Source organism: Anolis sagrei, chromosome 4, assembly GCF_037176765.1.
Source record: "Anolis sagrei isolate rAnoSag1 chromosome 4, rAnoSag1.mat, whole genome shotgun sequence".
Taxonomy (NCBI): Eukaryota; Metazoa; Chordata; class Lepidosauria; order Squamata; family Dactyloidae; genus Anolis; species Anolis sagrei.
The window spans coordinates 236,163,160-236,177,036 of NC_090024.1; the positions used below are offsets into that span (position 1 = coordinate 236,163,160).

At 40.8% G+C, this 13,877-nt stretch overlaps 1 protein-coding gene across 9 annotated transcripts in view; it reads right to left on the minus strand.

Annotated features, from left to right (window-relative positions):
• KCNQ2 (potassium voltage-gated channel subfamily Q member 2) overlaps positions 1–13,877 on the minus strand; it is a 148,610-nt gene that overhangs the window by 48,632 nt on the left and 86,101 nt on the right. For 6 of the 9 annotated variants that reach the window (XM_060771944.2, XM_067468232.1, XM_060771942.2 and 3 more), the window contains exon 9: positions 1,781–1,810. The exons of the other annotated variants lie outside the window; for them this stretch is intronic. In XM_060771944.2, coding sequence (XP_060627927.2) covers positions 1,781–1,810 — 30 coding nt within the window. The remainder of the gene's footprint in view (positions 1–1,780; positions 1,811–13,877) is intronic. 9 annotated transcript variants of the gene reach the window in all.

Here is a 13,877-nt window from a genome sequence, read left to right on the forward strand (position 1 = left end):
TACTGATCTTCAATACAATTAAATTCATCTTTTGTTATGAGTTTCCAAATCTGTTCTTGCTGAGAATAGAGCATCTGATGAGAGTTAGCTCAGGAAACAGAACAGTTCCAGAGCTACAAAGGGGCACTCCATGAATAATTTTTTTTCTGCTGGCTGGCTCACAATTTTGGTTTTATCAGTGAGATCCACTTTTAAAGAAGCTTCATTAGAAATGAAGGGTTCCAGTGAAAAGGGAAAAAGAGCCACTGTAGAGCTCTTGCTTTGCATACAGAAGGCTCTTGAACTGACCCTTCCCTCCCCTTGATCCCCCTGCTCTCAGATCCTGAGGGTACTACTGTCAGAGAAGACAATCCTTACCTAGAAAGACCAATGACCTGATTCATAGGATCAAAGAATCATAGAGATGGAAAAGATCCCAGTGGACCTCTAGCCCATCCCTCTGCCACACAGGAATACACCATCCAAGCAGATAGAGACTCCACCACACTTCAAGGCAGCTTATTCCACTGTCAATAAGCTCTTACTATCAGGAAGTTCTTCCTAATATTTAGGAGGAATGTCTTTTCCTCCATCTTCTAGTCTCTATAGCAGCAGAAAACAGGCTTGCTGTCTCCTCACTACATCCTTTCAAATATTGAAATGCCCCCTTTTCACCTTCTCTTCCCCAGGCTAAACTTCCCCTGCTGTCTAAGCCATTCCTCATGGGGATTGGCTTCAAGTCCTTTGGCCATTGCGGTCACTCTTCTCTGGCCACATTCCAACATGTCAACATCCTACTTGAATTGTGATACCAGAGCTGGATGCGGTATCATTCCTGGGGAGATCTGACCAAAGCTGAACAGAATGGCACTACTACTTCCCTTGATTTATATATACTCTGTATGCCTGTTAATGTGGCCTAGTATCTCTGCATCCCACTGTTGACTCATGTTCAACTGGTGGTTGACTAAGACTCCTTCTTCCTTTTCACCTCTACTGTTGTCAAGCCCAGTGCCACCCATCCTATAATTGTGGATTTCATGATTTAGTATGAAGCAGCTACATGTGTTTCATGGCTAGATCAAGGAGAGAAAAAGAGAATATGAAAGACTATGGTGGAGGGAAGAAAGGTTAGTAAGAAAGGAAATGCACAGAGGAGAAAAGATCACAGGGTTGCTGTACAAAAGCTGCTGGCAAAAAATGTAGAACATATTTCAAAGGACTGGTAGAAAGCGCTGTGCCCAGTTTTAAAATAATTTGGCTGTTCTAGTAGCTGTAAGCTAAGACTGTTCATTATGTGATCACAGGAAGGAAGCCACAGGCCAGTATGATGGGAAACGCCATCTCTTCTAGATTTTGAGGAAAGCCAGTTCACCACTAGTACAGTATGAATTCAAAATTCGTACATTTTTTGCAAGAGAAAACAAACTCTTATCCAGGTCTTGATACTCACCAGTGGTTCCCCACATCCTCGGTTTGGAAGAACTGTTTCTTAACTCATTGAATATGTGGAAGGTTTTTTTTGTTTGTTTTTTGTTTGTTTTTGTTTTGTTTTTTGGGTTTTTTTGCAAACCAAGATTTGACATGATTGCAGAGAAAGTGCATGGGGTCACAACAAGCAGCTGGAAGTACCTGGTCCAGATATTTGGCTATGTGGCTTTGTTGCTGTATTGTGCGTAGGGCCTCTCTTGGTGGGCTTCCCCACCTGAACCCACCCCCAAATGAAGCTTAGCAGGTTTCATTCCGAAACAAAAATAGAACAAGGAGCAACACGACACACCAATTCACATGCACGTCATACCTGGAAGCACCATAGCTTTGCGTTTGTGAGCTTTTGGTTTCAAGTGTTTTCAAAAAAAGAAAAGAAAAAAGGAGGGGAAATAAAAAGGAGAAAACAACAAAAAAATTTAAAGGGAAGTGGGAAGAAAAGAAACAGAACGAAGACAATTAGAATATTAGCTAAGTGTTTTCCATTGAGCAGATATACTCTCGAAACACTCAAGAGGCAGCTGTCAAAATCTGCCTCGCAGATCTAGATTTGGTACAAAGAATATATTTTAAATATATATATTTATAATGTCTCATTTTAATTTTTCCCTTCAAGATCTTGCCCCTGGGCAATGGTTATACTACAGAGTCAACTCATTATTAATGAGATTCAACAGAAGAACAAAGGAGGTAGTCATTTGGAATATTTCTGAAAAGGTGATGAGATTTAGAACACAGGTAAAGCAAGACAAAAATATGCCTCTCCTACTGTTTACAGTTTTTTTCCAAAAAAAAGATGATTAGCCAATATAAACCACAGTATACTGATCAATTATCTGTAGGGATAAGAATTTCTCCCACCCCATTCCTTTGTAGCCTTAAGTGGGGAAAACCAGGTTGAGTATCTCTTATCTAAAGTACTTGGGATCAAAAGTGTTCTGTATCTCAGATTTTTATCAGATTTTGAAACACTTGTATATACACAATGATATATCTTAGAGATGGGACCTGAGTCTTAACATGAAATTATTTACATTCCACATATACCTTATACACATAACCTGAATGTAATTTTATATACAATTTTTTTTATAATTTTGTAAATGAAACAAAATTTGTGTACGTTGTACTATCAAAATTGCCATGTAGTCAATTTTGAAGTATTTGGGTTTTCATAATTCCAGATAAGGCATACTCAGCCTATACCATAATTTCATGATAGAACACCCACCTGGCTTTTGCTTCAATTTGGATAATTTTTAACATATGTTTTGGAATCTATGCTTCTACTATTTTCTGCAGTTTACAGAATGCCAATTCATTAAATACATCAGTGTCAAAATGAATCCTAATGTAACTGAGTAAGCTTATCATAACTCCAGCTCAGAAATCTTCCCCAATTAAGCAATGTTGATACTATCCAGTGATCATCATAACATTCCTGTTGGCATTGGGATTTAAATCAGTGTGCATGCACATTGTTGCTCTAGAAAAGAGATCTGATCTCCAGCCCACAGACTATTCATGACCTGGCCCACCATCTTCAATCTTATCTCTAGTGACAGGAGGTAAGAAATTTTCCCACTTTCTTACCACAGGATTTTTCAATTTTTACTTGTATCAAGGATGCTCTAGCTACTGGAGATGACATTATGAATATTTTCACTATAGAATTTACCACTGCACCTCTGACAAAATATATGCATCCATCTCAGACACTTTTTGAGAACATTTTGAGAACTTTGACAGTCTATTGGTAATTAAATTGTATTTGGAAATACCAAATTGTCTATCTATACCTGCCAATAACTGCTTTTGGACATTGATGGCAACATGTCCTTGTAGAGTTGGGAAAGAACCACAAGTTTTTTTATATTTATATTTTATACTAGCTGTACCCACCACGCTTTGCTGTGGCCAACCTTCCCACTTTCTCTTCTTTCCCTTCTTCCTTCACTCCCTCTTTCCTTGCTTCCTTCCTTCCTTCCCATCTTTCCTTCTCTTCTTCCTTCTCTCTTTCCTTCTTTCCCCCTTTTCTTTCTCTTCTGCTGTCTCTTTTCTTCCTTCTCTCTTTCCTTCTTTCTTTCGCTCCCTCTTTCCTTCCTTCTTTCCCTTTTTTCTTTCCTTCTCTGCTTCCTTCCTTCTCTAACTTTCCTTCTTTCCCCCTTTTTCTTTCCCTCCCTCTTTCTCTCCTTTCTTCCTTCGCTCTTTCCATTCTTCTCCCTTTGCTTCCATGCTTCCTTCTTTCCCTTTTTTCTTTCCTTCTCTCCTTCCTTCCTTCTCTAACTTTCCTTCTTTCTCCCTTTTTCTTTCCCTCCCTCTTTCTCTCCTTTCTTCCTTCGCTACCTCTTTCCTTCCTTCTCCCTTTGCTTCCATGCTTCCTTCCTTCTTTCTTTCTTTCCCTCCCTCTTTCTTTTCTTTCTTTTTTTTCTCCCCTTCCATCCCTCTTTCTTCCTTTTTAATGTATTGTCATTTAGCTTTTTGTCATTTAGCTTTTTGAGGCTTTTTAAGTCTCTTCTGCTGTGTTTTTCAGTGTTTTTGTGAGTGAATGACATACATTGGGTTGTTAGGTCTATGTTGTCCAAATTTGGGGTCAATTCCCCCAGTGGTTTTTGAGTTTTGTTAATCCCACAAACGAGCATTACATTTTTATTTATGTAGATTATATGTGATATTACTAATAATATTACAATATAATGGTATAGTACAATATAGTAATATATAATACTGATATTGTACTATGCTAATAATATAATATTATATATATATATATATATATATATATATATATATATATATATATATTGTAAGCCACTCTGAGTCCCCTTCGGGGTGTCGTAAATAAATAAATGTCGTAAATAAATAAAGAAGTATTTTGCTCCAAATTCCTATCACAAAGCAGGGCCATATAACCACACTGTTTAGACTGCAGTAGTACAGATTAACACCACACCATATGTTTAAATAAACAATTCAGGGGGGTTTTTTTCAGAGAAAAGGCAACAAAATTGCTACATAACATAAAATAACACTTTCCAGCATCATCTTATGATCATTGTTTTAGGATGGTCATGATATGTATATTGTGATATGTCTTTCCAGTCTTGGGTTCCTCAAACTAATACCCTTTGCTTCAGTCACAAGAGTCAGAAAATATATTCACAAAATCTCCATGATCATGTTAGGTTATATTTCTACTACAAATGTCTGTTTTGTGAATTGCAGTAGTCAGGCTTCTACCAAAGAATTATGAGAACCATCAGGCAGAGACAGTTTCTTGATTGCTAACCCATACACACACTGACAGAAGATGTCCCATTTGAAAGCCCATTAGAATAGTTAAGATATGCAGCAAGTAGCTATGAAGAGCCTGCAACCTCACCACTGTGCTCCAATTTGCCTCCTTGATTCTGGAATGTAGCTACCTCTTCCCCATAGGACTGTAGTTACAGGTTGGGATGGGGGGCAAAATGAGGCCTTTGCCCCACCAGATAGGAATTCTGCTCCCCCCGTGAATATTTCCTTCAGTCCTCAGATATCTAGCATTGTAGAGAATAAGACACTGAAAATCATTCACACCTCCAATTCTTATGTGGTTGTTGTGTGCCTTCAAGTAATTTCCAACCTATGTTGACTTTAAGGTAAACCTACCACAAGGTTTTCCAGCTGGAAAACCTTGTGGGAGTGTGTCACTCAACGAAGGAAAAAGAGTCCTAGAGATGGAAGGCATCACAAGGGCCATCCAGTCCAACTCCCACCTGACAATCAACGCATGCTTGGCAGATGATCATTATTGATTCTTCTGATTTCTAACATTTAGTCACTCAATGGATGTCACAGCAAAACACAGAATCAAAACCTGATCTCCAGAGCCATAGTCCAATACTCAAACTACTACACCATGCTATAAGTAAGGTGAAGGTAAAGGTTTTCCCCTGACATTAAGTCTAGTTGTGTCCGACTTTGGAGGGTGGTACTCATCTCTACTTCTAAGCTGAAGAGCCAGTGTTGTCTGTAGACTCCTCCAAGGTCATGTGACCAGCATGACTGCATGGAACGCCATCAGTAGGCACTGCCAGAGCAGTACCCATTGATCTACTCACATTTGCATGTTTTTGAACTGCTAGGTTGGCAGAAGTTGGGGCTGACAGCAAAAGCTCATGCCACTCCCCGGATTCAAACCTATGACCATTCAGTCAACAAGTTTAGCAGCTCAGCAGTTTAACCCACTGTGTTACCGGGGGCTATAACTAAACTCTATTCTAAATGCCCAGCTTAAGTTTGCATATTGTTACATTTGAGCTATATCCTGCTTTTCTTCTTGTGTATAACTCAAAGCAGTCTTAAGACACAGAAATTTGGAGAATCAAAGAAAATTTCAAAGGAGGCACAGAATTGATATTGAGGGGCCAATATCTTTACCTCCCTCCTTGTAGCTATGCCCCTGATCTGACATAAATAAATCAACCAACGAATTCTTGGTGCCTTGGATTTTAGGCATATTCCTAGAGTTATTTTAGGCACTGATTCAGAAAATTGCATTGGATAGATCACATCTGCTCTAGTTTCTTAGATATGGTTATTATAATTTTCTTTGGGCGAGCAGATGATGACTGATGGTATATGTTCTGTATCACAAAACCTAGAACTGATAAGGGAAAAGTGGTGTCATTTTTGGAATCATCAGGTCAAAGATACCCAGAAAAAAAATCTATCATTTGAGGCACCAAAATGTGTGTCGGCCAGCGTAATCTCCTTAAGTGCACTCGTGGAGACTGTGTGCCTATGTGTGCTTGCATTTTACATAATTTGTTTTCTTAGTGTGCTGCCTTAGCAACAGACTTCAACAAAGGAGTCACTGATCCTTTCCTTGCCAACACGCTCTTGTGAAAGAGAAGAGGCCTCCAACACTCCAGTCCCTTCTCTTCCCTTGACAGATGGGAATGGCATGGTGCGTGAGCCAGGAATCTGCTCAAACGCACACACCAGGACAGTGCTATTGAAAATCGTGTTCACCCGCCAGTTTTCAGCACCATTTGTACTAAACGTGAAGGATTTGCAAAGGTGAGGACAAGTGGGTGTTATGCAGAAAGATCTGAAAGTCTTTTTTATGCTGCTTATCAGAGTCTGCAGTAAAATATACTACTATGGATTAATAACTCTCCAAAAGTATACAAATTAGAATTTGACCTCAGGACTTTGAGCTTTCACTCAACATTCATAGATGCTTCCAGAGACAGCTATTTTTTTTTTACTTTTCCACATGTAAAGACCCTTGTGATAGCTTAAGGTCCAAGATGTTATTTTAGACATAAACATTTGTGGATAGCTCCAAAGAACATTCCTGGGGCTTGGAAAAGAGGCAGGTGGTGAGAGCAGCAACATTCAAAGCAAGCCAACAATCAAGATTTTCCTGTCTGCCTTCTTGCAGAACTCTGTATGCAAAGCCCAACTTAGTGTTGATGCTGTTTGTGAATGTTGTGTGAAATCCTCTCTTCCCTAATATCAGTTGGTGATGAAAAGATGATATCAGTGTTCAAAGCCCAGTACCCATTCTGGGAACATATACTAAGCTTTTATCCACTGGGCTCATCGACATATACACCTAAGCTGGGACCTGTGTAGAGCATGTTTACTTTGGATAAGCCCCTGATTCTGCAGAGCTGTTCTCATGTCCACTTTTGATTAGCAGGCACTGTGGAAGTGGACCCCAGACTGTCCAGTTAAGAGAAAATCAGTTCAGTCCTACTGTATGGTCACCCTTACCTTTGCTGTCCCATATTGTGGCAACATCTTGCCACAGAGCTCCAGAGATCTTGATAGGTATTTTTTGCTGATATCAGCACAACCAAGGAGGCTTCCCTCCTTTTCCCTTGTCATATGTGCTGATGTCTGCAAAGGTGACCAGTGATAGCCAGGAGCTTTCTGGTCATCTATTGCAGTCACAGACACAACATTGCCCAGGCACTAGCCTGTGTGGTTAGTGGACTGGTCTGATTCGATCTGGTCCATCTGTCCACACTGTGGGGCTACTCCAGAGTTTCACCAAAACTTCAGAGCATTCCAGAATGTCACATATCACAGGATAAAAACAGATAAACCAGTTTTTGCCCTGCATTGCTCATCAGAAGTATCTAAATGTCTAGAAGCTACTTCTGGTTGAAACCAGGAAGTCTAGCCAATGTAGACTACTGGCTGCAACAAGTCTTAAAAGCACCAATAAGTAACTGTTAGGAGAAAAGAGGATGCATTGGCTTCATGAGATCTCAGAAGGCTACACACCAAATGTTGAAGGAGATGACATTTTTGGCCACAAAATGAGCTGTAAATCATAATTAGAAGTAACATGAGATGGAGTTAAAGCAAATCCATTGGTTCTGGAGGCCTTGAAAAGAATGATTACATTTTCAAACATCCACTGGAGACATTTTGTATGCCCATAGTGTGTGATCACCCTAAAGGAAATGGATAAAACAGGGAAGAATGGATGCAGCAGTGTGTGTTTTCAGCCTGGACAAAGAGAAAGGGACTACAATAAACTGCAAATTAAAACCCAAAATATTACAACTTTGGAGACTAAGATTGGTTAATTCACTAAGATCACTCAACATAATAAGTGCACCACCCAACAGTTTATAGAAACTGTGATTTTAAAACAAACAAACAAGCAAACACATCACTAAAAGCATGCAGATCATTTTTGATACACATAATAAGTCTCGGTCTCAGTCAACTCAGTAGTACCTAAAAACATTAAAGCCTTTAAGTTTTCAATCTTGCTTCTTATCATTGTGATTTGACCTATTTTAATTTGACATATCATATCACAAGCATACATATATTTCTTTTTAATGAACAATTGTGCATCTATTTTTATGGCACACGCTTTTATTATACACATCACTGTGAAGGCTTGTGAAGACCTTGTGCTTCCTCTAACAATATAGTTTAAACAACACAAGCCCTGCCCCATAGCAGCCAAAGAGAAAAATGAAAGGAATGATAGAAGCTGATACAGACTTACTTGTGGGTCCATTTATTTCTCCAAAAAAATTAAACTCTGTTTTGCTATTAAAAGCCAGGTATGTTAAGAAATACAGCAATGGGCAAGATTGAGACTCAAGTGCCCAGAATATGCAAAAAGGTTTGCTATTTTAACAGACGAACAACAACTGGTGCTCAATTTCAGTACACAGCAAACATTTCACAGATGAAAAACAGGGCACTTGGGGCCATACAATGTCAAACCAACAAAATGTGTTAGTGAAGAATGGATGAACTGCAGCGGTTTGCTTTCACCCGAGTCAACAGAGAAGGCCAAGATTTCAGCTCTTTCTCTCCCCTCCCTTATCTCCGTTGAGTTAATACAGTGCAAACTCTTTTTGTACATTGGACTCAGCTTGCAGTGACAGAACTAAGCTGAGGACAAAGGTGGAAAGTGGGAGGTGCGGCAGGGACACTGGAATATTTTAAAGCACCTGATAAAAGTGGGACAGAGGATTAAATGGGATAGTCCGTGTCAAATCAGGGTCACTGGAGAACACAGAACCATAGAATCATAGAGCTGAAGAAGACTCCAAAACGCATCCAGTCAAATTCCATTTTTCCACACAGGAAGACTCAGTCAATGCACTCCTTGCAGATGGCCTTTACATTTCTGTTTATAAACCTCTAAAGAAGAAGACTCCATTGTCCCCCGTCCCCCCCCCCCAACCTCATATTCCACTGTCAAATGGCTCTTACTGTCAAAAAGTTCTTCTTAATATTCAAGTGGAATCTCTTTTCCTGCAGTTTGACTCTATTAGACCACTACGCCATAGTCTCTGGAGCAGCAGAGAACAACATGGCATCCTTTCATGGCTATTGTGTAGTCCAGCACAGTTAGCCTACATTCTGAAACTGCATTATATGGCAGTGTAGATCCAGCCTCAGTGGCTGCTGAACTCTCTCAGAGGATGCTCACCTGGCCCCCTCTCTGCTCTTTTTTCAATGACAAGAAAAGGTATTTCAATTCAGATTCTATAGCTTCCGCTGGGACAGAGAGATGTCCAAGATCATCCGGGAGGCCCGGCTCTTGGTCCCACCATCCTTGCAAATGTGACTGGTGGGGACAAGAGACAGGACCTTCTCAGTGGTGGGCCCTCGTTTGTGGAACTCCTTTCATAGTGACATCAGATCAGCCCCCTCCCTCCTATCCTTTAGAAAACAACTCAAGACATTGTTGTGGGGCCAAGTGTTCGAACAATAGATGCAACAATCAAGATTAATTACCGACCCTATATTACTGACAGTGGTTTGTCCTGGACTATGATTTGAATTTGCATGGTTTTAAATGAATGTTTTAATAATTTAATGTTTTAATTACTGTCTTAACTGCAATTGTTATTTATGAATCTGTATGATGGCATCAAATGGTTGCCTGTTGTAAGCTGCCCTGAGTCCCCCCTCGGGGGTGAGAAAGATGAGATACAAATAGCTGAAATAAATATTTATTTATTTATTTATTTATTTATTTACAGTTGTATTCTGCCCTTCTCACCCTGCAGGGGACTCAGGGCAGATTACAATGTACACATACATGGCAAACATTCAATGCCATAGACACACAACACATATAGACAGACAGTCAGAGGCTATTTAACATTCCAATTTTCTCGCCACCAGGAGAGCTGTTGCTTCACCGTCCATCTGCGACACCACCCACCTGCGACATTCCCCGCATGCTTTTGCTGGAGATTTTTATGGCCTCGTAAATTTGTTAAATTAGCCTCCCTACACATAAGTGGTACCTAAATTTCCTACTTGACAGATGCAACTGTCTTTCGGGTTGCAAAGGTCGACAACAAGCTACACAAATTGGCCGGAAGCTCACTCCAACCCACGCTGGCTTTGAACTCACGACCTTTCGGTCAGTAGTGATCTTAATGCAGCTAACACCCAGCCATCTGCGCCACAGTCCCGGTACATGCTTTATGCACACTCTTCATTCTTCTGTGCTGAAAATTTCAATGCAGTCTTTGATGGCACTCCTGAGCCTTTGGGAAAACTATATTGTCTGGCTTTACTCAGGGGCTATCTGTATACCTTCTGTTAAGATTAAGACCCTTAGCAAACAGAGGCACTTTAGGCAAGGTGAAAAGATAACCAAATGAGTTTACTGAAACAAGATGAATAAAGGGTTAACTTAACCCGGGACTATCATAAGGTAACTTAAAACAATACATTACAAAAGGAGATTTTTCTGGCTGCAGTCATCTCTCTGGAATCTTCTGCCTCTGATGCAAAGTGATGGATTACAAATTGTTGCTTATAAACTGTCTTAATCTTCTTTCCTGTGAAGCTTAAACTGGTTATAAGCTTCTGTTGTCCTTTGGACCGCTGGTATAATAATACTGCTAAATGCAGGGGCTAAGATGTTTTGGATTGCTTGGGCCTAGGATACCAGAGAATATTTAGCTCTGTTAACTGTAGCTCTGATGCAGAAAAAGGAGGAGTCCAGTAAGAACTCTATACAGGGAAATTGATTAGACCAACTAAGACTGGCCTCTGGGGAGATTTTAAGCTCTACCCAAAAACTAATACAAAGGAAGTTATCTACTAGGCCTGGGTAACAACGCAAAAATTTGTTTCTAAAATCGATTTGTAATTGGGGTGTTTTTTTGTTTCGATATTTAAAATAATTACAAAATTTTCCAAAAAAAAAGTTCGGTATTTACGAAATTTCGTAAATATTTACAAAACATTTTGTAAAGATGGCGCCCTTTTTTTTCCAATATTTTTTAAATATTTTTTAAATTTAATTATTAATTTAGTAGAATAGGGAGGAGAAATTATTATTGAAGGAAGGCAGGCACTCACTCTGGCGGGCCCTCTCGCTCGCCGCTCGCTCGCCCTCGCCCTCTCGCTCGCCGCTCGCCCTCTCGCTCGCCGCTCGCCCTCTCGCTCGCTCTCTCGCTCGCCGCTTGCCGCTCGCCCTCTCGCTCGCCCTCTCCCTCGCCGCTCGCCCTCGCCCTCTCGCTCGCCGCTCGCCCTCTCGCTCACCCTCTCGCTCGCCCTCTCGCTCGCCGCTCGCCCTCGCCCTCTCGCTCACCGCTCGCCCTCTCACTCGCCCTCTCGCTCGCTTGCTCAGCCGGCGCCGAGAGAGGAGAGCTCCCAGCAAGCCAGGCGGCCATCTTACGTATTTCCGAAATGGACGGAAATACAAAAATTTTTGGCGCCTGCCGTTTCGATATTTAAAAACACTTCCAGGTTTAAAAATAAGTTTTGTAATCGTTTTGTAATTCAAAAATTAACGAATTTTTTAACGAATTACGAATTAACGAAACGAATTGCCCAGCCCTATTATCTACACTATTCGGAAGGCCTATAAACAGTGGGAACTAAAGCAAAGGAGAGGAGAAGGCAGAGCCAAAACTTCACACAATTGGGTGGGGAACCCCTTCAGTTTTGGACAAGGAGCTTCTTTTAAAACTCTGGGTATCACGTCCACGCAGACAGAAAGGGGGCATTCCTCACTTTATCACAAAAATAGCTGATGAGAGGTAATTTGACAGTCTTTGCTGACAAGGAGGTGGCACAAGATATTTCCATTTGATCACACGTATTTTTTCTCCTCCAAGCATCATATTCAAGAATGTGCATATCCAGCATCTCCCCCATCTTCCCAGCCAGCAAACCCTTGATAGAAATCAAATTAGCTAGGACTGGTCACACGGAGAAAAGAAGATATCTGTCTTCACCAGTGGAACGGCAATATTCACATTGGAAATTGAACACAGATTATTGCAGCATCCCTACTGAGAAGTCTCTAAATGAGATGAAAACTGGTTTGCTGCAATATATTATTAAAGAGATGCACAGGCACAGATCAATTGTCAAAGATGTAGACCCGAAAAAAAAACCCCTCTTGATGTTTCTTTTTAAGGAGCTGGCTTCTAATAAGTAATGTATGGATATGTGGCAGCACAAAGCTGCTACATCAATAATCCCGTATTTATTCACCTCTACCAATCCCACATCCAGTATCCATAACCTTCATTATTCATCATCTTATCATCACCATGCCATATCTGCATCTCAACCTTCCTTCAAGTATTAAAAATAGCTTAAGTCAGAGGTAGGAATTGAGGCCTGTGGACTGAAAGCAGACAGGTTCCTAGATCTAGAGAAGTCATGCTACCCCTCTATTCTGCTTTGGTTAGACCACACCTGGAATATTGTGTCCAATTCTGGGCACCACAATTCAAGAGAGATATTGACAAGCTGGAATGTGTCCAGAGGAGGACGACTAAAATGATCAAGGGTCTGGAGAACAAGCCCTATGAGGAGGGGCTTAAGGAGCTGGGCATGTTTAGCCTGAAGAAGAGAAGGCTGAGAGGAGATATGATAGCCATGTATAAATAATATGTGAGAGGAAGCCACAGGGAGAAGGGAGCAAGCTTGTTTTCTGCTTCCGTGGAGACTAGGATGCTATGGAACAATGGCTTCAAACTACAAGAGAGGAGATTCCATCTGAACATGAGGAAGAACTTCCTGACTGAGAGAGCCGTTCAGCAGTGGAACTCTCTGCTCCGGAGTGTGGTGGAGGCTCCTTCTTTGGAAGCTTTTAGACAGAGGCTGGATGGCCATTTGTCAGGGGTGATTTGAATGCAATATTCCTGCTTCTTGGCAGGGGGTTGGACTGGATGGCCCATGAGGTCTCTTCCAACTCTTTGATTCTATGATTCTAAGTTAGGGCATTTTTCCTACAACCATCCACACAAAAGCTCCCAAACCAGATTGAAAACCAAAAAGGAAAAAATTGTGGGGTTCTTTGCCCTCGGTTGTACCCAAGCAATTTCTGAAGGCCTCTTATGGAACCTCACCCAACTTCTGGTTGCTCATTTCAGATCTTGTGGCAATGCAAAATGATGTCACGGACCACCATGGGATGGCACTGGAGCCCCAGATGCTGCTAGATTGTTTTAATTTGTAGGTGATGTCAGGCAGCTCTCTCCAAGGAGATAATTCTTCAAACAAGGGGCCACCACAAAAAAGCACTTGTCACCCCTGATCACAAGGCCTTAGAAGATTGTGAACTTTGCACAAATTCATGTAGCATTCCCTTGAAGCATATCCAAAGGTGCTGGTACATCAAATGTGATTTTTAGTGCTTTTAAATAATAGACATCTTTTAAACAGAAAATATAATGGTCATAGTATCAAAGTACCATTCCTCTGCACACTGATGTCTGAATTCTTAGTATCTGTTTAAGACTGAGGTGGACAGTCTGACCTCAAGGCATTCCAGTGCCCCAGACCACTCTTTTCTGGCCAAAAGCAAAACAAAGAAGGCAAGAAAAAGGAATTTATTTTCCTTATGCTTCCCCATATGATACAATTATAGCACTTTTATATTGCTTTAATTTCCA